We start from the raw sequence: 19714 nt of genomic DNA, 5'->3' as shown, positions 1-19714 counted from the left end.
ACCTAGAGCAATCTACACATTCAATGCAATCCCCATCAAAATACCATCCACTTTCTTCAAAGAAATGGAACAAATAATCCTAAAATTTGTATGGAACCAGAAAAGACCCCGCATAGCCGGAGGAATGTTGAAAAAGAAAAGCAAAGCTGGCGGCATCACAATTCCAGACTTCCAGCTCTACTACAAAGCTGTCATCATCAAGACAGTATGGTACTGGCACAAAAACAGACACATAGATCAATGGAACAGAATAGAGAGCCCAGAAATGGACCCTCAACTCTACGGTCAACTAATCTTTGACAAAGCAGGAAAGAATGTCCAATGGAAAAAAGACAGTCTCTTCAACAAATGGTGTTGGGAAAATTGGACAGCCACATGCAGAAGAATGAAACTGGACCATTTCCTTACACCACACACAAAAATAGACTCCAAATGGTTGAAAGACCTCAATGTGAGACAGGAGTCCATCCAAATCCTAAAGGAGAACACAGGCAGCAACCTCTTCGACCTCAGCCGCAGCAACTTCTTCCTAGAAACATCGCCAAAGGCAAGGGAAGCAAGGGCAAAAATGAACTATTGGGACTTCATCAAGATAAAAAGCTTTTGCAAAGCAAAGGAAACAGTCAACAAAACCAAAAGACAACTGACAGAATGGGAGAAGATATTTGCAAATGACATATCAGATAAAGGGCTAGTATCCAAAATCTATAAAGAACTCATCAAACTCAACACCCAAAGAACAAAGAATCCAATCAAGAAATGGGCAGAAGACATGAACAGACATTTTTCCAAAGAAGACATCCAAATGGCCAACAGACACATGAAAAAGTGTTCAATATCGCTCGGCATCAGGGAAATCCAAATCAAAACCTCAATGAGATACCACCTCACACCAGTCAGAATGGCTAAAATTAACAAGTCAGGAAATGACAGATGTTGGCGGGGATGCGGAGAAAGGGGAACCCTCCTACACTGTTGGTGGGAATGCAAGCTGGTGCAGCCACTCTGGAAAACAGTATGGAGGTTCCTCAAAAAGTTGAAAATAGAGCTACCATATGATCCAGCAATTGCACTCCTGGGTATTTACCCCAAAGATACAAAAGTAGGGACCCGAAAGGCTACGTGCACCCCGATGTTTATAGCAGCAATGTCCACAATAGCCAAACTGTGGAAAGAGCCAAGATGTCCATCAACAGATGAATGGATAAAGAAGATGTGGTATATATATACGATGGAATATTATGCAGCCATCAAAAGGAATAAGATCTTGCCATTTGCAACGACGTGGATGGAACTGGAGGGTATTATGCTGAGCGAAATAAGTCAAATAGAGAAAGACATGTATCATATGACCTCACTGATATGAGGAATTCTTAATCTCAGGAAACAAACTGAGGGTTGCTGGAGTGGGGGGTGGGGTGGGAGGGATGGGGTGACTGGGTGTTGGACACTGGGGAGGGTATGTGTTCTGGTAAGCGCTGTGAATTGTGCAAGACTGTTGAATCTCAGATCTGTACCTCTGAAACAAATAATGCAATATATGTTAAGAAAGAAAAAAAGAAGAAGAAGAATGTAGCAAGAGGGGAAGAATGAAGGGGGGGAAATCGGAGGGGGAGAAGAACCATGAGAGACGATGGACTCTGAAAAACAAACTGAGGGTTCTAGAGGGGAGGGGGGTGGGAGGATGGGTTAGCCTGGTGATGGGTATTGAGGAGGGCACGTTCTGCATGGAGCACTGGGTGTTATGCACAAACAATGAATCATAGAACACTATATCTAAAACTAATGATGTAATGTATGGGGATTAACATAACAATAAAAAAATTAAAAAAAAAAAAAAATATACCTGTGTCTGTACTTTTGCTCAGGGTCATCTTTTAATTAAAATTGCCCCCCCAGTCCTCTTTGCACCTCAATGCTCCTGCTCATTTTAAGCCCCATATTTAATGTCATTTCTTATATGAAGCCTTCCCAACTACCTCACCCCCACAGGTTCATGTCTCTGTGTCCCTAAGACACTAATTATTTTCAGCAGTGCTCACCACATCCCCCCTTATAATAGGTTTATTTCTCTTTGTGTGTCTTATCTGCTGAAAGATTATAGCACAAACTCCTGGAGACAGGGAGTTTTTATTTCTTGGCTTCTGCCTCTTCCAGAGCATTTCATAAGACAATCCTATATCCAGTAGTCACAAATAAACATTTGATAAATTTAAGAAAAGATAGAAGAATGTTGGGATGGATGAGAGAAAGGAGAGAAGAGAAGGAAGGTAGATGGAAGGATGTTTGAATAGAATAATGGATTAAAAGGACACAAAGATGGATAGGACAGGCAGTTGAAAGGAAGGATAAAAGAAAGAAGAAGGATAAAATATGGAAGTATAGCATAGTGGATAGATGGAATGGATGAAAGGGAGAAGAATGGATGGCTGGGTAAAATGATTGATGGATGAATGGAAAGAGAGTTGGATAGAATAAATGAATGGAAGAGATTTGAGAATGGATGGAAGTTTGATTGGTTAGGTGGAGGAGTGGAAGGAAAAAGGATGAGTGGGCAGATGGGTGGAAAGAAGGAAGGATGGGGGCATCTGGGTGGCTCAGTCAGTTATGGGCCTGCCTTCACCTCAGGTTATCCTGGGGTCCTGGGATGGAACCACATGTTGGGCTCCCTGCTCAGTGGGGAGTCTGCTTCTCCTTCTCCCTCTGTCTCTTCCCCCTCTTGTGCATGCACTCTCTCTCTCAGATAAATAAATAAAATCTTTTAAAAAAGAAAGAAGGATAGGTGGATGGTTAAAGGAAAAATGGGAAGATGGAAGAATGAATGGCTAGGAGGATGCTTGGATCAAAGTTGCATGAATGAGTGAATAGAAGGTTAGATGATTGAGTAGTCAGAAAGGTGAACCAAAAGCTAGAAAGATAGAAGGATTAAGGACCAGTTGATAGATAGATGAAAGGAAGGTTAGGATGAATGGATAGGCAGAAGAGAAGAGAGAAAGAAGAATGAGAATGGATGGAAGGAAGGAGAGGACTGACAGGATAGATGGAAGAAGTAAAGATGAATGGATGTTTAGAAGAAAGGAAAAAGGAAGGGTGAATGGCTGGGTAGATGGAAGGAGGGATATGTGGAAGTAAGGATGGATGACCAGAAGGAAGAATTAGGAGGAGGACGGATGGAATGAGAGGGTGAGCATTTAAGGTGATCAGGACTTAAATGAGTGAGATGTATGTAGGTAAGAGCAACTGTGCCCCTAACAGGGGTGTGAAGCCAAAATAAAACACTTTTCCTTCATTTATGAATAATTATTTTATATGCACAAAGCTATCACCTGTGACTCAGATTTCAAGCCTCACAGCTAATCCCTGTGGTACAGTGTCCCAATGCTGCCAGCACTTTGGTATCAGGAAAGAAGAGAATTGAGTACACAGACCTGCTGTGGGGGACCTGCCAGCACAGGAGGCTGGACAGAATGTTCTGTACTGGACCCCGTCCAGCTTCAGGAGGTGAGCATTGAATACAGACACATTTCCTGACACCTCTGATGTGCAGACATTGGTCCTGGTGGCTGCTGGAGTGTGGGAGGCAGAGACAAACACAGCATGAACCTCCCCCTGCCCGTGGGGACCCTCAGCTGTGCCACAGTGAGCAAATAACTCAGGCAGCCATCCTGCAAAGCCAAGAGGGCAAAGACCTGGACAGAGATAGAGGATGGTCATGGGTAGGATGAGGGAGAGACATCTCCTGGTTTTGGGGGCTAGGAAGGCTCTTAGGAGGTTTCATTGAGGATGGTCTCCTCACAGTGGTGAGGAATCACAGGTCTAGCACATGGGAGGCACTTGGTCAATCTCCTCTTGCAGTGGTAAGTGGCCCCAGGTTAGTGTGAGTCTGAACACATGTACTTCAACTCAGCATCTCTCCAAAGGGACCCTCTGTCCCTTTTAGTGCCACTGGGGAGAGGCTGGTGGGGCAAGCTCACTGATTCAATCTGGCTGCACACATATTGGACAATGCCTAGGAGCTTTTATAAGATACTGATGCCTGGGCTCCCCCTAGGACCGGAGAGATCTGAATCTCCGGGAGTAGCAGTGTTGGTTCATTGTATTTTTAAGAGTTCCCCAGGTGATTCTAAAGTATAGCCAGGGCTGAAGACCACTGAATCAGCAGGTGGGAAGAGTCTCTGGGCTGTGCAGTCCTTGGCTCCCCTCAGTCCAGAAGCCCTGTCAAGGGATGCAAGGTCATAAGACCCTTGAGAGCCTCACATGTTATCTTGCTTTGGATATAAAATACAGAAGGCAGTCAGTGGTCTTTCTGGATGGAGGCCTAGGAACCAAGGACTCACTTGAGCGTCACCACTGTGCCAGAATCGTGTACTGTCTGATCTTACCATTCACCAGTGTGCAGGCTATTCTCAGAGACCTTGCTAAGTGCTCAAGACTTTGGAGGGGCCCATGAGGCAAGGTCCCAGCTTCCTTGGTGCTAGCTGCAGCCATCCATCAGAGGTGAGGACCCCAAACCCCATGTGTGCCAATGAGCCACTCACGTTCACAATGAGGAAGTCCAGCCAGCACCAGGCATTGGTGAAGTAATTTTTGAAGCCATAGGCCACCCATTTGAGCAGCATCTCGAATACAAAGATAAATGTAAACACCCTGTCAGTATATTCCAGCAAGGCCTTCACTGTGGGCTTCTGGTCAAGGTGATGGTCTTCAAAGGCCTGGAAGGAAGAAAGGGAGCAGAATTGTCATCTGCCTGGACCCACAGCCCTGGTGCCAGTGATAAGGAAGGACCCCACCAGCCCTGCCCTCAGCCCCTAGGAGGACTTTGGGAACCAGCTTGCCTGTATCATTTTGTTTTCTCTGCTTAGGGTATGTGTGTGGGGTGGGGCTCAGAAGGATAGTGGAAGAGGCACTGTGACATACAAACCAGGACCCCCTAGAGCCAACGGGGCCTGAAGCCTGGCTCACTCTTTGCAGGGGAGCTGAAAGCAAGGGAGAAAGAAAACCTCAAATTGGGGCTTGGAAGCGAACCAAAGGGATCCTAACAGCGACTTGGTTTAAAAATAAAAGCATCAAAAGATGTTCACAGGCAGTTCCCAAAAAATGAAAGTAAGAATTGCCCATGAACCTCTGAAAAAGAATATTCTCTCTCACTGGTAATTAAGGAAATTCAAACGAAAAGACGATACCATTTTTCTCTCATGAGATTGGTGAAGATAGGAAAGAACGAAGGCAAGGCCAGCGTTGCTGTGGCTGTGGGGAGGTCGCTCCTCTCATACCTGACCGGGGGCTCAAAACCAGTCCAGTCTTTTGGGAGACCAATTTGGCAAGAGGACTCAAAGATTTCAGGAACCCAGCAATTCCACCTTCACGAATTTAGCCTAAGGACCCTGGATGTTCTTAGTGCCCCCGCAGATGCCCTTGGAGGGGCCGGGGCAGTTATCCCCCAGCTGCTGCCAGGTTGGCTGCTATCAGCTGGCGGATGCCCCCTTTTCCTGAGGACCTCCCTGAGCTGAGGGGAACTGCCTCCACCTGCAGAAATGCCTAAGAGGTTAAATGCCTGGTCTAGGGGCAGCTGCAGCCAGTGATTGCCCCCTTTGCCTCAAGGTGGGACAGCTCTGTGACACCCTTTATGCTCCATAGCTCCTGCGGCATCAGGCTGAGGTGGACTTTGTGGGAGCTGCGTCTTTTAGCTCCTCTCCTGGTCCTGCCTCCCTCACGGGCTCCACCTCAGAGCACGCTCTCCACAAGCAGCTTGCCCAAGAATCCCTGCTTCGGATTCTGCTTCTAATCGGACCCAAGACAGGAAAGAAGCCAATGTCCTCAAAGGAGTCGAGTCGACACAGGCTATTCAATGCTTATTAGAAGGAAACACCGGCATTATTTACATAAGTGGTGGTGCATTCCCGTAATGGAACGCACTGCAGCCACTAAGTCAGATAGTAGGAGTATATTTACTGTGAGAATTTACTGAGAAATTACAGAATGCATAAATGTGGTTTCAGTTTTGTAATATTTATGTATTATATGCATAAGAAAGATGGGAAGGAAGTATACTAAAATGTTTTCAAAGTGAGATTCTCTTTGAGTGATAGGAAAATGGGTGAGATTTTTTCTTTGCATCTTCCCATAATTTCCAAGGTTTTTTTTTTTTTTTTGCACTTTACTTTGTCAGATGAAACTCATGTTATTTTTTTTTTTAAAGTACTCAAAGTAAAAGCATAAGGAAGACTAAATTTGGTGCCAGCCTGTTCAGTCCCTTGGGGAAGGAGATGGGGAGGTGAGGGCCCAGCAGCTGGTGCAGGATCTGCCCTCCCTGCTGGGAGGGAGGGGAGCAGCTGGGGTGAGTGGAGTAGGGGAACAGAAAGAAAGGAAGGAGCAGGGGAGCATGGAGAAGAGAAATGAGGAAGGAGGCCCATGGGGAAAGACAGGAGAGGAGGAGGTAATGAGGGAAGCACCTTGTCAACAGCAGATGGGACTATTGTCCTCATCAAGGAGGACAGGAAAGAGGGGAGGGGAGGGAGAAATCAGCACCCAGCCCGCTCTTGCCCGACGATGTGGTTGGAACACCAGAGCTGTACAGAGCCGGCTAGGGCCGGGGACAATCGCTGCCCTGTGCCCAGCAGTGGGCCCCTTTGGATGCTGCCACCCCTCCCCCTCCCCCGCGGTGGCAGAGCAGCCCTGTTCCCAGAGATGCTCTTTGCCCTCGGCCCTAGTGCCATTGCCCGCCTGGCCACCCCCCATCCCAGATCATGTGGGCCATACACTGAGCTGTTTGGGCACCCTTCCTGGGAAATCTGGTGTTTAAGTAGGTGGCCAGATATCCAGTAGATTGTTTTTAGGGAGTAAATGACACATGAAGAGCAAAACAAGTGAAAACACTTGGAACCATGAGTCAGGAGTGAGGGTTTCTCGTCTTCCCTTTAACTAATTAGCTGGGACCCCAGGCAGTCCCCTTCATGTCTTTGGGCTGTGCCTTCTTCATTCCATAAGAGACAGACAACTGGGGATGACGAGTCCCTTCCTGTGTCTACAGCTGCCTTGGTCCACTGGGAAGATTAGGGAAGATTGTGCAGGGAGCATAAGCCATGGCGCAATCAGAAGCATCCTTCCTTGTCCTACAAAGCTGACCATTCAGCAAGGGGCCAAGGAAGTGGCTCCTAAGTCAGAATTTCTATGCCTGTAAGGCCTTGTTATTTAAAGTGTGGTCTTTGGAGCTTGTTGGAAATGCTAATTCTCAGGCCCCACCCCAGATCTGATTCAGAATCTGCCTTTTAACAAGCTCCCCAGGTAATTACATTTTGAGAAGTGCTGATGTAATGATTTGCTGTGAGCTTTGAACGAGTAATAGCATTTGCAAGTGGCTTGATAAGACAGAAGGATGGCAGTCTTTGCACTGGGCCTTCAGAGAAGGCCAGTGTTTAGGAGGCCAGGGGGTAGAAAGCCTGGGGCTTTGGGATCAAATGAGGGCAGAGGTAGGTTTTGCTGCTGACAAGCTGGGTAAACGTGGACAACTGCCTCAGGCCCTTTGAGTGTCAGTTTCCCCAGCTATGAAGTGGGAGGCATGCCCTCACTGCTTGAAATACTTGCAGCCAGGTTTAGCAGGTGGGGACACGGGGACTGCAAGAACCTACCCTCCCCTGCTGCTAAGAAGAACCCAGTGTGCTGGCCTGTAGATCTCCTGCCGGCCATCGGCTGGGGGCTTTCAGGCTAGGACTCAGGGGAGCTCATTGCTCCAGCTCCAGGGCGTTGGATTGTGGGAGACCCAATCTGGAGGGCTTTGGGGCAGGGACCCTGCTTCCCCTTACCAGAGACCCACTGCTGAGCAGGATCATGAAGATGATGAAGCTCTCAAACCAGCTGTGCTCCACAATGCGGTAGCAGGCCTTGCGCACCTGCCAGGCCATGGCCCACGGAAACTTGCTGGCGTCCACTTTACAGCAGGGACAGTGGCGAAGACAGCCTGTGGGGGAGAGGTGACTGATGGTGAGGGATGTCCCCCTGGGGAGGGAGGAGCATTTTTGCTCTAGCCCTGTTGGGAAAGCACTCTGCTGGGAAACCCACTTGCCACCCCATAGGAAAGGAAATCTCTGGAATACGAGAGAAGCTGCACCCCTTTCAGGTAGCCTCTTGATCCTGCCCTTCGGGTGTTCCTCCTTACCATTGGTCTCACCCACTCTCAACTCCTCCCCAATTATCGTCCTTCTTGGAGAGGATACAGGTGACCCCTGTCCTATGCCCACCCATTTCTGGAAGCCTGACAAGCCGTGGGGCCTGGGCCTAGTGCTGTCTGAGGGGCTATGCCCTGAGTCTTTGCTCACTTGAGAGGCCACCGCATGGCTGGGATGGGGCCTGGGTCCAGTCTAGCCCCGGGTTGTGTGGAACTGGAAACTCAAGGAAGTGTTGTTGCTTTTTAATGTATAGATTTTTCAGTATTGAAGCCACAATGACTTTCATAGTGTGAACTCTATGTATATCCCCTTATTGCAGGCAGATCTAGTGAGAACACAATGTGCCTCTCTATTCTAAACATGGAGGGAAAACAGACTAAGATGTATTTTCTGCTTTTAGGACAAGATGAGGTGAGTTCAGGGTGCTATGGCCGTGGACATCTGTTCTGCCTTTCAGAGCTACACCAAAGACTGAGGGACACAGATATGGCCTGGCCCTCCTCTGCGTCCTTTATGTCCCCAAACAAGAGTGTTTACCTTTATCCCGTTCAGCCTCGAGAGGCCTGGTTTTTAAGTCCGAGGTGTTTTCGAGGGTGAGGAGGAAGGCCCAACACTGGTGGCCGCGTCTGACATGGCCCCACTAGGCTGCTGGGAGCATGGTGTTTGTGTCTGATGCTGGCCCCTCCGGCTTAGGGAGGAGGCAGCAAGGGACCCTGTGTGTCTGTCTCCTGTGGACCCCAGGCCAGGGCCCTGGACACACAGGTGCCCGGATGAGAGCTTGCTGAGCGGGATTCTGGCCCGAATGAAGGTCAGCATGGGGAGGGCTTTGGTCCCTGCTTTACCTTCTGTGAAGCAGTCATCTGGTTCTTCAAGGTCATCTGCCAGCTCAGGGATCTTCCTCAGGATCTCCTCGGGATCCAGGCAGTCCACTGTGCTGCCTTCTGAGGAGCTTGTCTCGTCCCCTCCCTGCAGGGCAGAAGCCCAGGGCAGTGAACTCGGCTCTCTGAGGGCCCCAGTGAGTCTGCACACGGTCTATACAGGTCTGCCCGGCCAAGGGCTCCGAGATGCAGGGAGAGCCCGTTGGGGCCAGACCCCCCCCACCCCCCTGCAGTGATCCTTGTGTGTTTGGTGCCTTGCCAGCTGAGGCCCAGAACAGTGATGTTCTCTACGGAGCCCCAGAGGTTTAGCTGTGTGAGGCTTTAAACCTCCAGGCCCCTGATGGAGTGCTGGCGAGGGCCCGAGACACCGTAATTACCCCCATAAAGACTCGTGGCATTCACTGGGCCTGAATATTTAATCACGGAGCAATGCTGCAGGAGCCCTGCTGCCCTCCTGGCAGCTCCAGCCCTGTAATGTCTCCAGATGAATTCAATTAGGAGTTGAAGCTGCTCTCATATTAGTAAACCTGATAGCTCAGCTAATGGACCCAAATGGTGGGGTGGGTCCCCATCTGTCACTGTCAGGCCCTTCTCTGCCTGGCCAGGGTCGTGGACAAAAATATACAAAACAAAACCAAAACCAAACCAGTACCCAGCAGCTGCGTACTGAAAACACAGAGTAGAGACAACTAGCCAGGGGAATCCTGAGAATGCTCTGAAGGAAACACGATGTCCATGTGTAGAAGGTGGCAATCCTCGCCCAGCAGGAACCAAGTGGTTTCTGTTCACCCTGGGGTCCCCTAACCCCTTCTCAGCCCACCCTCTCCTTTCACCCTGCTGTGGTCATCCCTGCCCAGGGGCACACAGCCAGTGGCTGACATTCCTCAAGCTGAAGGGCGTGATAACTTGGGACATGAATGATGTCTTCCTTATCTTTGCCCGGCCTGGTGCCTGTCACGGCGTCAGCTCTCAGAGGCTAGGTGTCAAGTTCAATTCCTGACTTTAATGCCGTGGTATTAATGACACTAAATCTTTCTCGATGCCTCTTCCCTGTAGCTTGTTTTCTTCAAAGATTTGTAATGAAACCACCAAGTTTCCTTTTACCTCTTGTGAGACACTCCTAAACCCCAATTTTGCTTCCTGCCCAGTCTGTATAAGGCTATCAGTACACTACTCATTACAGACTGCCTCTCCAGAGCACCAGAATGTTTTTGGCTGGAAAAAAGGATGTGGACAAAAGAGAGTGGGGGCGGGGGGAGTCACAGGGAAGACTTCCTCACCCCCGAGCGACTCTGACTTTCATCTGCTGGCTCAGAAATATACTTTCTCTGCACATTGTCTTTTGTTCCCTTGTTTCTTGGCTGTCATATTATGGGCACTTATTCCATCTCAGGCAAGAACAGAACACTTGACAAGCAGCATCTCATTTAAGCTTCAAAAGAATCCTACCAGGTAGGCATTACCATTCAGTTTCAGAGACGAAGACAAGGAGACTCAGAGAGGTGGAGGATCTCGTCCTCATAACCCCTTACCCCCCAACTTGTGGAACCACCTTCTTTCCACTGAAATTGTGCTGACCAGCCCAGAGGTTAGGACGGACCTTAACACTACTCATGATGAGACGTGAGGTTGTGTGGTTGACTGCATTCTGAAACATCACTTCCCAAGCAGCCCCATCCTCCAGCCCCTACCATCGCACCGGTCAGTGTCTGGCAGGCTGTTCAACCTGTCTTGGAAGCTCACATACCTACCTCTGCAGGGGCCTGGGCAGCAGCATCGTCTTTCCATTTCTCACCCGCGTGGGAAGCCAGGGCCTCAGAGGACATTCCAGAGCCTGGGCTCCTGGGTGCCAGGTGGCCCTCACACCTCCCGACTTGCTGCAGCTGCTCCTGCTAGTGAGAAAGGGTCCCATCTGGGCACCTGTGCCCACCCTCAGCTGACTGCTTCTCAGTTTGAAGACATCTTGCCCCTCATAGTCTGCCAGAGCTAAGGACCTAATCTTTGCAACATACGTACATGCATGCATACACATACGCTTGTGGGAAGTGAGCCTGGAGTCTCTATAACCAGATCTGTTTAACTCTTGGCTCCATTCCTTACAAGCTATGTGGCTTTAGGTAAATAAATTCAACCTGATCTCCATTTTTCCCACCTGCAAAATTGAGAAGGCAAGATCTACTTTATTCAGTGATTTTGACAACTAAATATATGAATGCTTGTAAGACACTTGGCATGAAGTGCTTGGCTCAATAGATGTTAGCCATGACCATTATTACTTGTCCAGAGGTCAGAGCGGTAGCAAACTTGGCCATCTGAAGTCCCCCAAGAACCCCAAAGTAACTGAAAATGCCTCTGAGTGGAGACAGTCATCACAAAGTTCATGTCCTTTATTCTGGGGATGGTGACGCCCTGCCCTCGGCTGTCACCCATACAAAGGCATGTAAAATATGGCAGCTGATAATAGCAGCTGCTGGGACACAAGAGAAGTGACAGCTGCAGGGGGAGAAGGCTGTGGTAGAGCTACAGACTCAAAGCACAGCTGTCTGAAGTCACTTAGTGGCCTGGCCAGCAGCCCTGCCTGTCTCCAGACCCCCCGGGGACCCCTGCCTTCCCATACTGTGCAGAAGTGCATGCCCTGAGGCACCAAGAAGAGATCAATGAGGGTTGATATATCAGCTTAAGGTAGTAGGGAACTGTGCGAAGTATTTAAAAATATGTATATTACCAAAAGGCTTAAATGTGCTTTAAATTCTTTGGTGCCAAAAAGAACAAGTGTCATTTCCCTGTGACATCCTTTGTTAGGAAAAGCTGGATAAATGAGTCACCTAATGAGCAGGACTCCCTAGGCTTTTGAGGAAGATCAGATAAATCTCATTCTTGGACAACATCTGTTCTTAGAGGAGTCTTGTTAGTTCTTAGAGGAGTCTCGTTAGCATCTTAGGCACAGAGCCCGAGTTGGGTGAAGTAAGCGGGGCAGTTGTGTGAAAGACAATCCCAAGAATGTCAAAATGGCCTGGGACTAAGGTGCTGTCCCTGCTCTCTGCTTGCCTGGGAATTCTGACCTTTTTTTCCAGGCCCTACTCAAATGCCACCTCCCCCAGAAAGTTTGGCATGGTATTTGCTCCCTGACATCAAGTGCTCCTGTGCTTGGCTTGCCTGGGGCTCATCAAGGTTGTGGCAGTCCTGATGTTGGAAAACCTCCTTATTCTAATTTCCCTTCTGCCCCTGTCACTCCAGCCCTGAGGCTGTCCCATGGGAGGACTCTCACCTGCCCTTGAGGGATCACTTCCTGCTGGGAGCTCCGAGCATCCTCTTCACCATCCTCCTCCAGGTCATCAAGGTCAGATTCGCCTTCGGCAATGGGCACAGAGACCCATATGTTAGGATTGGTGATGAAGTCGTTGTGGTCCTCCCTGGGGCCTCTGGATACTGGAAGACCTCCGGGGCTCCCCACAGCTGCACCAGCAGCAATGTGGTTCTCAGCTTTGGAGCTGGAGAGTGGGAGCTTCACCACCAGCTGGGGTTCTGTCTTGGGCCAGGGCAGCAGGCAAGGCCTGGTGAAGAAGCTGCAAATGGCCTTCCTGGTACGATGGCCAAAAGCCTGGATCCGTGCCAGGGCGACCTGCAGGTTGTTCACCTCCCCATCTTCATCTGGAGCTGCAAGGTTGTCGGCGCTGAAGGAGTTCAGCAACAGGGCAATGAACAGGTTGAGCACCTGGAGAGAAGGAGTGGAAGCAAAGATGGCTCGAACAATGAACTGACTCCCTCCATAGTCTGCCAGGTTGGCAGATGGAGGGCAGGACCGCCACACCTGGGCCTCTCCCTGCCCACCCAATGTGCTTTCCCTCTTGGGGGAATGGACATTTTGAGAACCACTGAGGGGAGTCTTGGGGATGTCCCAAGTGACCTGCCTCATGTGGACAAGGTTTGGAAACACATTTTCTGCCATAGAGAAGGATCACCCCTGCCGAACCAAGGACATTCAGGGATAATGGAGAGGAACATGTATGGGTCTGCCCTGGGACCACTGTCATCTGCCAAAGCCCTGGGTTATTTTCCTCACTCTGGGATCCTGGGCAACCTCCTTGCTGTTTCCAACTTCATATTCTTCCCCCATGAGCAGGGAGTGGGGACTCCCTCCCTTCTGGAATGGTTGTGAAGAGGAAACTACCTGAGGGCTGTAAAAGTGCTCAGAAAGGGAAACTTCCTGCCTGAGGGTTAGGAGACCCTGTAGCTCTGCAGGCATGCTGAGCTCAGCCTGGAAAAAAGGATCTTCTGTCAACCCCCTAACTCGGGAATGGGGGGGAAAGGCATCTCTGGCTCCATGACCTGGGTGGGAAAGACTGAAAAGTCTGAATTTGTTATTTCATCTCTCCTGGTTTAGCTTTCTTGTGTCTGTAAAACTCTTACAGGAAAAGAATCCAAGTTGGTTGACTTTCAGGGCAGTAAGAAAAGGGCTTCTGAGGGTCCATATGTCCCCCTACAGTAACCAGCACTGGTACAGCAAGGGTGCCCAGAACCACAGTGGGTGAGGGTAAGCTGAGGGCAAGAGGCCAGCTAGGATAGAGAAGGGGTGCTGGGCCAATTGGGCTCCCCCAAATGTGGGAGTGGATTTTGTTATTGACATTGTGGCATTGGATGTTGTCCATGACCCAGCTTCTCTCTTTCATCTTGTCCCATCGTGCCCACCATCCTGCTCATAGCTAGGACCTGTGTCACTTAGAGAAATCAGTCAGCTCTCATGCCCTTAGAGAAAAATACCTTCTGAGACCCCCTAGAGTGGGGAAGGAAATTTTTCTTCAACAACTAACAGCTAACGTTTACTGAGTTCCTGCTGTGGCCTAGGCAATTTGCATATGTCATCTCCTGTAATTTAATATCCTGGGTAAGCCTATGAGCAAGCATTATTTTCTTGATTTTAAGGAAATTAAAGCTGGAGGAGATTGTCTCTTGTGCTAGGTCTTCCAGCCTTACTAGTGATAGAGCTGGGATTCTAAACAGGTCTTTCCACCCCTCTCCTATGTGCTCATGCCAGCAAGTCAGGTAACCTCCCAAGGGACAGTTCTTAGAACATGCCCCACATGACTTTGCAAAGTTTGAAGACTTACAGTCCAGGAGGCATGATGGGGGCATAAAAATGTGCAACCTCAAAGCTTTTTAGAATAACCCAGAAGTCTCTTCCATGGCCCCCAAGACAGTGCCCTCAGGGGGGCGCAGCACTTACCACCAGGTTCCCTAGCACCATCACTGTCAAGAAAAGGATGAGGCATATGGATTTCTGGCCAACTTCCATGCAGGCCCACATGTTCTCGATCCACTCTCCACACAGGATCCGGAAGACGATGAGGAAGGAGTGGAAGAAGTCATGCATGTGCCATCGCGGCCATTCTTCATTGGGTGCGGAGATATTATGCCGGTTGTCCCGGTAATTATCCCCGAGTAGCTGCTTGCCCACCAGAGCGAAGACAAAGACAATGATGGCCAGGATGATGGTGAGGTTCCCCAGTGCCCCCACCGAGTTCCCGATGATCTTGATGAGTGTGTTTAAGGTTGGCCAGGACTTGGCCAGCTTGAAGACCCGCAGCTGCAGAGAAACAGAGACTGTCAGGTCCTGGCTGCAGTTCTCATCACCTTTCATTTCCAGTCTTGACCCGAAACCAAGGGTCATGGAGGAGCACAAGGCAGCTCATTTCATTAAGATGGGGGTGCTCCCAGGAAGCTGCTTTTTGAGACCTTTCTGTCATCAGTTACTCAAAGATATGACCAGCCTTCTATGGGTCCTCATGTACCAACATGCTTCAGCAACTGTGGCAGTCAGGAGTTTTATAGTGGGGTGGTGGTCTTACCTTATGTATTCTATTCTGTAGCCACAGACTTCCTGAATATTGGCCTATTCTATGGGGGTATGATGGAACTCACAAATAAATGAGAATGACCTGCTTTTGACCAGAAGTAAGCTTAGCCTTCTGCAGGGAGATCAGGACCCACCGTATTTGAGAGGTATTGGTGAATCATATCTTAGGGCATTTCTCATCTTGGGGCTATGGACAGCTTCTGCTGCCACCACCAGCTCTGAAATGGCAAGTATATGATTTCATGGACCCAGCATTCACATGTTTGTTTAGTTGGCCAACCAAACTACTCACGTCATTGAATGTCACCCACGCATATGCCTGGCTCTGTGTGAACCTGTAGGGTGTATGGAGAGAGATGTGTGGGCTCCTGCCCTCATGGAACTAATGGCTTAGTTATGAAGAATAGGCAAAGATCCAAAGAGCCTTCATTATAAACCCGACGTGCTAAGTCCCACAAGGGAGCATAAACACTATGCATATAAATGTGTAGACAGTTTAAAAAATACACTTGTGTGGTTCTTTAATTTATTAGAAAGAAATATCTGGGTTCTGCTGTCATGGGTATTTATGGAGAACCTAGCAGGAGGGTGGCTCTGGCCTAGGGGTTAAGATGCAATGCTGAACAGAACAGAGCAACAGTAGGTTTAGAAGTCACACAGCAGTAAGCCCCAAGGGAGGTTTAATGCTCTTATACAGGAAGTTCCATTCCCACTTCTCTTTGTGGTGGTGGGGGAGGGGGCATGCAATGGTCTATGTTCACTTTAGACCCAACCTGGAAGTTATTCTCCTCATACTGGTAGCAGAGCCTAAAACACCAGTTTCGTAGACTAAACATAGAGGCAGCACATAAGCCCAAACAAACACTGAGCATTGGAAACTAGATGGAGCTGTTTTGTGGAGGGTATTGGGATAATGCCAAGTTTCCTTAGCAACATCATTGCTACAGGTTTCCACTCTCACAGTAAACTCTGGACAAGTACAAAGGCAGACACTGGAATAGGGCCCTTGTGGGGCACGACTGGGGACAGTGAGGGACACAAGGGCATGCTTACTGGCCATAAGCAAAGGACTGGGCATTGACTCTTGTCTTAATCGAATCGAAGTTTCCACTGGTTCCTTAGTTAGTTGGGGTGGGGGTGGAGAGTTTAGAAATTAATATTAGAGTCCTGTTAGGTAAGCAATTTGTTGTCCATAATTAAGCTTAGGTTAAACTGCAAGCAAGTTGTGTGTAATTGTCATTAGAGGGCATGAATCGAATGGTCCTCTATGAATTCTTTTATTGTCTTTACAGAAGCCAAGAGAACAAGATCCCTTTACTTGCTGTTCTAGAGATATCTGGGCTTGGGGGCCCCTAGTGTTAGCTATCAGTCAACACACAGTTACAGAGTGCCTAACGAGAGCTGTCTGGCTCTTGTTGGTGCCTAGAGTGAGTGGTCCAGGAGAGCAGCCCCACATGTGTCCATGATTCCTGAGAATCTCACCTCCACCCCTGTGCAATTGCTTTCTCTACACTTTGCCCAGCTTAGCATTACATCAAAATGACTTTCTTTTTTTTTTAAGATTTTATTTATTTATTTGAGAGAGAGTGAGTGAGAGAGAGAGAGAGCACAAGCTGGGGAGAGAGGCAGAGGGAGAGGGAGAAGCAGACTCCCTGCTGAGCAGGGAGCCCGATTCAGGGCTGGATCCCAGGACCTTGGGATCATGACCTGAGCCAAAGGCAGGTGCTTAATCGACTGAGTCACCCAGGTGCACCTCAAAAAGAATTTCTTTATAATATCACATAAGATTTATAAATTGTTGCTTTTAAATGCTGCTGAATATTGCTTCACATTTAATTAACCATTTCTGTAGTTAATCTCATAATACAAAAACTTCTATTTAGAGGGGAAAAGACTGGAAGGAAATAAACCAAGTTGGTAACATGGACATATTTGTATGGAAATATATCCAAATATCTCGAATCTTAGAGTTGAACTTTCTTTATATTTTCAACTTACTTTAATTAAGATGCTTTACTTTTAGAATAGAATGAAAAGTAAGTCTAAAGGTAAGTCGTTCCTCTCCTGGGGAGGTCACCACTTGGTGATGAAGTGGGCCTTATGACAAATATCAATAGGGTAATATGGTAGACTATACTGGACCCCCTTGGGTTTTCCTTTCCATCAAAAAGTTATTAAAAATGCTGGATAGGGGTGCCTGGGTTGCTCAGTCAGTTAACTGTCTGCTTTTGGCTCAGGTCATGTTCCCAGGGTCCTGGAATTGAGCCCCGCATCAGGCTCCCTGCTCAGCAGGGAGTCTGCTTCTCCCCCTCCTTTTGCCCCTCCCCCTCTGCTTATGCTCTGTCTTTAGCTTTCTCTCTATCAAATAAATACATAAAGTCTTTAAAAATGCTGGATAATAAAATCTAAGGTGCATTGATGATCTATCAATAAAGTAAGTAAATTCTTTAGCCAAAAATTAAATAAATATGGGAATTCAGATATATAAACAGATTGTTGAAGCTAGCATTTTCTCTGAAGACATTTGCTAAACCAAGTGAATCTAGCATAGGTTTTAATGGTCTCATGAAGCATGGAGAGCAGGAAACTTATCCCAGGGCCTGTCTAAGGTAAAAGGTCTAACAGGAATTTCTCCCCCCTTTAAGACTAGATCCCAAAGAGCTCTAACTTCCATGTAAAGACAAACCAGAAATAAACCCAGGAGAATGCCAGGAAAATTAAATGTCTGGTCCAGGTAGAGGGTGGGAAACTGACACCGAGAATTTGGACCCCAAAGTGGTGCTCACACAGGATTTTGGCTAGAATTCACACTACTAAGTTATTTCAACCTGAGAATTTAATTTAGAGCAAACCTACAAAGTGCCTTGCCAAAGTGAATGCAAATACTTTCTGAAGAAACCAGCCTGCATCCCAGGTCTCAAAGCACCCCCACCCAAAGGTTTCTATGAATTGCAGTAAAACAAACAAATACATAATAATGAGGCATCACGAGGGATTGAGATCCAGGATGTGTATGTGGAAACTGCCATTCAATTTCCTTAGGTAATAAAATTATTAGCCAGAGATAACAGTATAATTAGATATAATATGCTTAGAGAAATAAAACACAAACTGGAAGATATGTGAAGAGAACAAGAAACTATAAATAATAACAAGTTTTGAAAAATAACTAAATAGAATTTCTAGAAATGAAAAATATAACACAACATTAAAAAACTCTATGGAGGAGTTTCACATGAGATGTGATACAGTTTAGGAAAGAATTAATGAATTGAAGATATATCGGAAGAAATTATCCAGGAGGTAGCCAGAAAGACATAGATGGAAAATATCACAAAGGCACAAGAACACAGAGAATAGAGTGGGAGAGTTTAATATACATCTAATAAATTCCAAGAGAAGAAAAAAAGTGGTGTGGAGGCTAGATTTGCCCATAGAATGTCTAGGGACTTTCTGGAACTGAAGAAAATCACAAATCTGTAGATTCAAGAAATCAAAGAATCCTAAACATTATAAATGAAAAAATAAATAAACCCATACCTAGACACATGCTAATGAGATTACAGAACAGCAAAGACAAAGAGAAGATTTTAAAAGCATCCAGAGAGAAAGGAACAACAGTTAAATTGAAAGCTGATTGCTCATCAGCAACAATAGAGGCTTGAACACTGTGGAATAAATAATATCTTCAATGAACTGAGATAAAGTAACTATCATCTATCAACTTCCTTTACATTCATTAGAAATTGTTCTTAAAGACAAAGGCAAACTAAATGGCAAATTTCAGATAAATGAAACTGAGAGAGGTTCCTGCCAGAAGACACCCAGTTAAAGAAATTGTAAAAAATCTACTTCAGGCAGAGGGAAAGTATCACATGCAAGAATGTAAAAAAAGCAAGGATGTGCTAAGCATGAGGGTGAATCTAAATAAGCATTGAGTGGATACAACAATTAAGTCTCATGGGGCATGGCAGAGACTGACTATATGGTCACCATTCTCTTCTGCTCCTCTCAGACACAAAGGAAGACTGTTTTCCACCTTTAATTGCAAATAGTTGAGGTCATGTTATTGGATTCTGGCTAATGGAGTGCAGATGGAGACAGAAGTAGTGTATGCTACTTTCAGGCATAGCCATAAAACACCAATGCACTTTCTCATCCCCTCCCATGGCCACTGTAGAGGTCACCCATTGAAGATGGTGACATCATATCATCCTGAATCCCTGAGTCACTCCATGGAGCAGACACTCCAGGAGAACTTCCCAACCAGCACTGAATATGTTGTGAAACAGAAACCTCTATTATGTCAACTCACAGATGTAGAGATTGTCACAGTAACTAGTTGTACTTATCTTGAGTAATGTAGAAACTGGTACATTGAAAAGAGCTGTCGCCATTCCAAGACATCAAATGTGTGGCACTGGCTTAGTGGTCATGTTGTGGACAACAAGAAAACTGATATAAGAAGGCTCAGAAAGTGCTGATCTGTGTTGCAATGGCAGAACTATTGCCTGTGATAATTCTGGGGCTGATCATGAGCCTCATGAGCCAGTAGCCCTAGGGGAAGGGTTTATAAAACAGAACCTTAGTATTGTGGGTCAGATGTAGATGGTTACATCTGTCAAGCTGTTACAAGAAAGAGATGAGCTTGGAGAATATTTGGCTGATTAATAAGAAATAAAAGGAAATAGAATCCAGAAATTTAGAGCCTTGAAGTTTTAGGAAAGTATACTGTTTTAGATCCCAATCAGTTAAGCAATAGGATTAAGTCTTTAAGTATTGAAGACCAGTTAAATTTTTCAATTGAAATGAAGCAA

The 19714-nt window shown here is 47.1% G+C and overlaps 1 protein-coding gene across 3 annotated transcripts in view; it reads right to left on the bottom strand.

Annotated features, from left to right (window-relative positions):
* SCN10A (sodium voltage-gated channel alpha subunit 10) overlaps positions 1–19714 on the bottom strand; it is a 92435-nt gene that overhangs the window by 17441 nt on the left and 55280 nt on the right. For 2 of the 3 annotated variants that reach the window (XM_078061249.1, XM_078061258.1), the window contains 6 exons: positions 14268–14627; positions 12312–12758; positions 10795–10935; positions 9008–9131; positions 7803–7957; positions 4539–4712 (listed from right to left, as the gene is read on the bottom strand). In XM_078061249.1, the coding sequence (XP_077917375.1) occupies positions 4539–4712; positions 7803–7957; positions 9008–9131; positions 10795–10935; positions 12312–12758; positions 14268–14627 (1401 nt within the window). The remainder of the gene's footprint in view (positions 1–4538; positions 4713–7802; positions 7958–9007; positions 9132–10794; positions 10936–12311; positions 12759–14267; positions 14628–19714) is intronic. The other variant, XM_078061257.1, reaches the window with a different exon arrangement.

Source organism: Halichoerus grypus, chromosome 1, assembly GCF_964656455.1.
Source record: "Halichoerus grypus chromosome 1, mHalGry1.hap1.1, whole genome shotgun sequence".
NCBI classification, from domain to species: domain Eukaryota; kingdom Metazoa; phylum Chordata; class Mammalia; order Carnivora; family Phocidae; genus Halichoerus; species Halichoerus grypus.
Note: the sequence above shows the minus strand (reverse complement) of the source record. Positions and strands in the feature narration are given on the sequence as shown.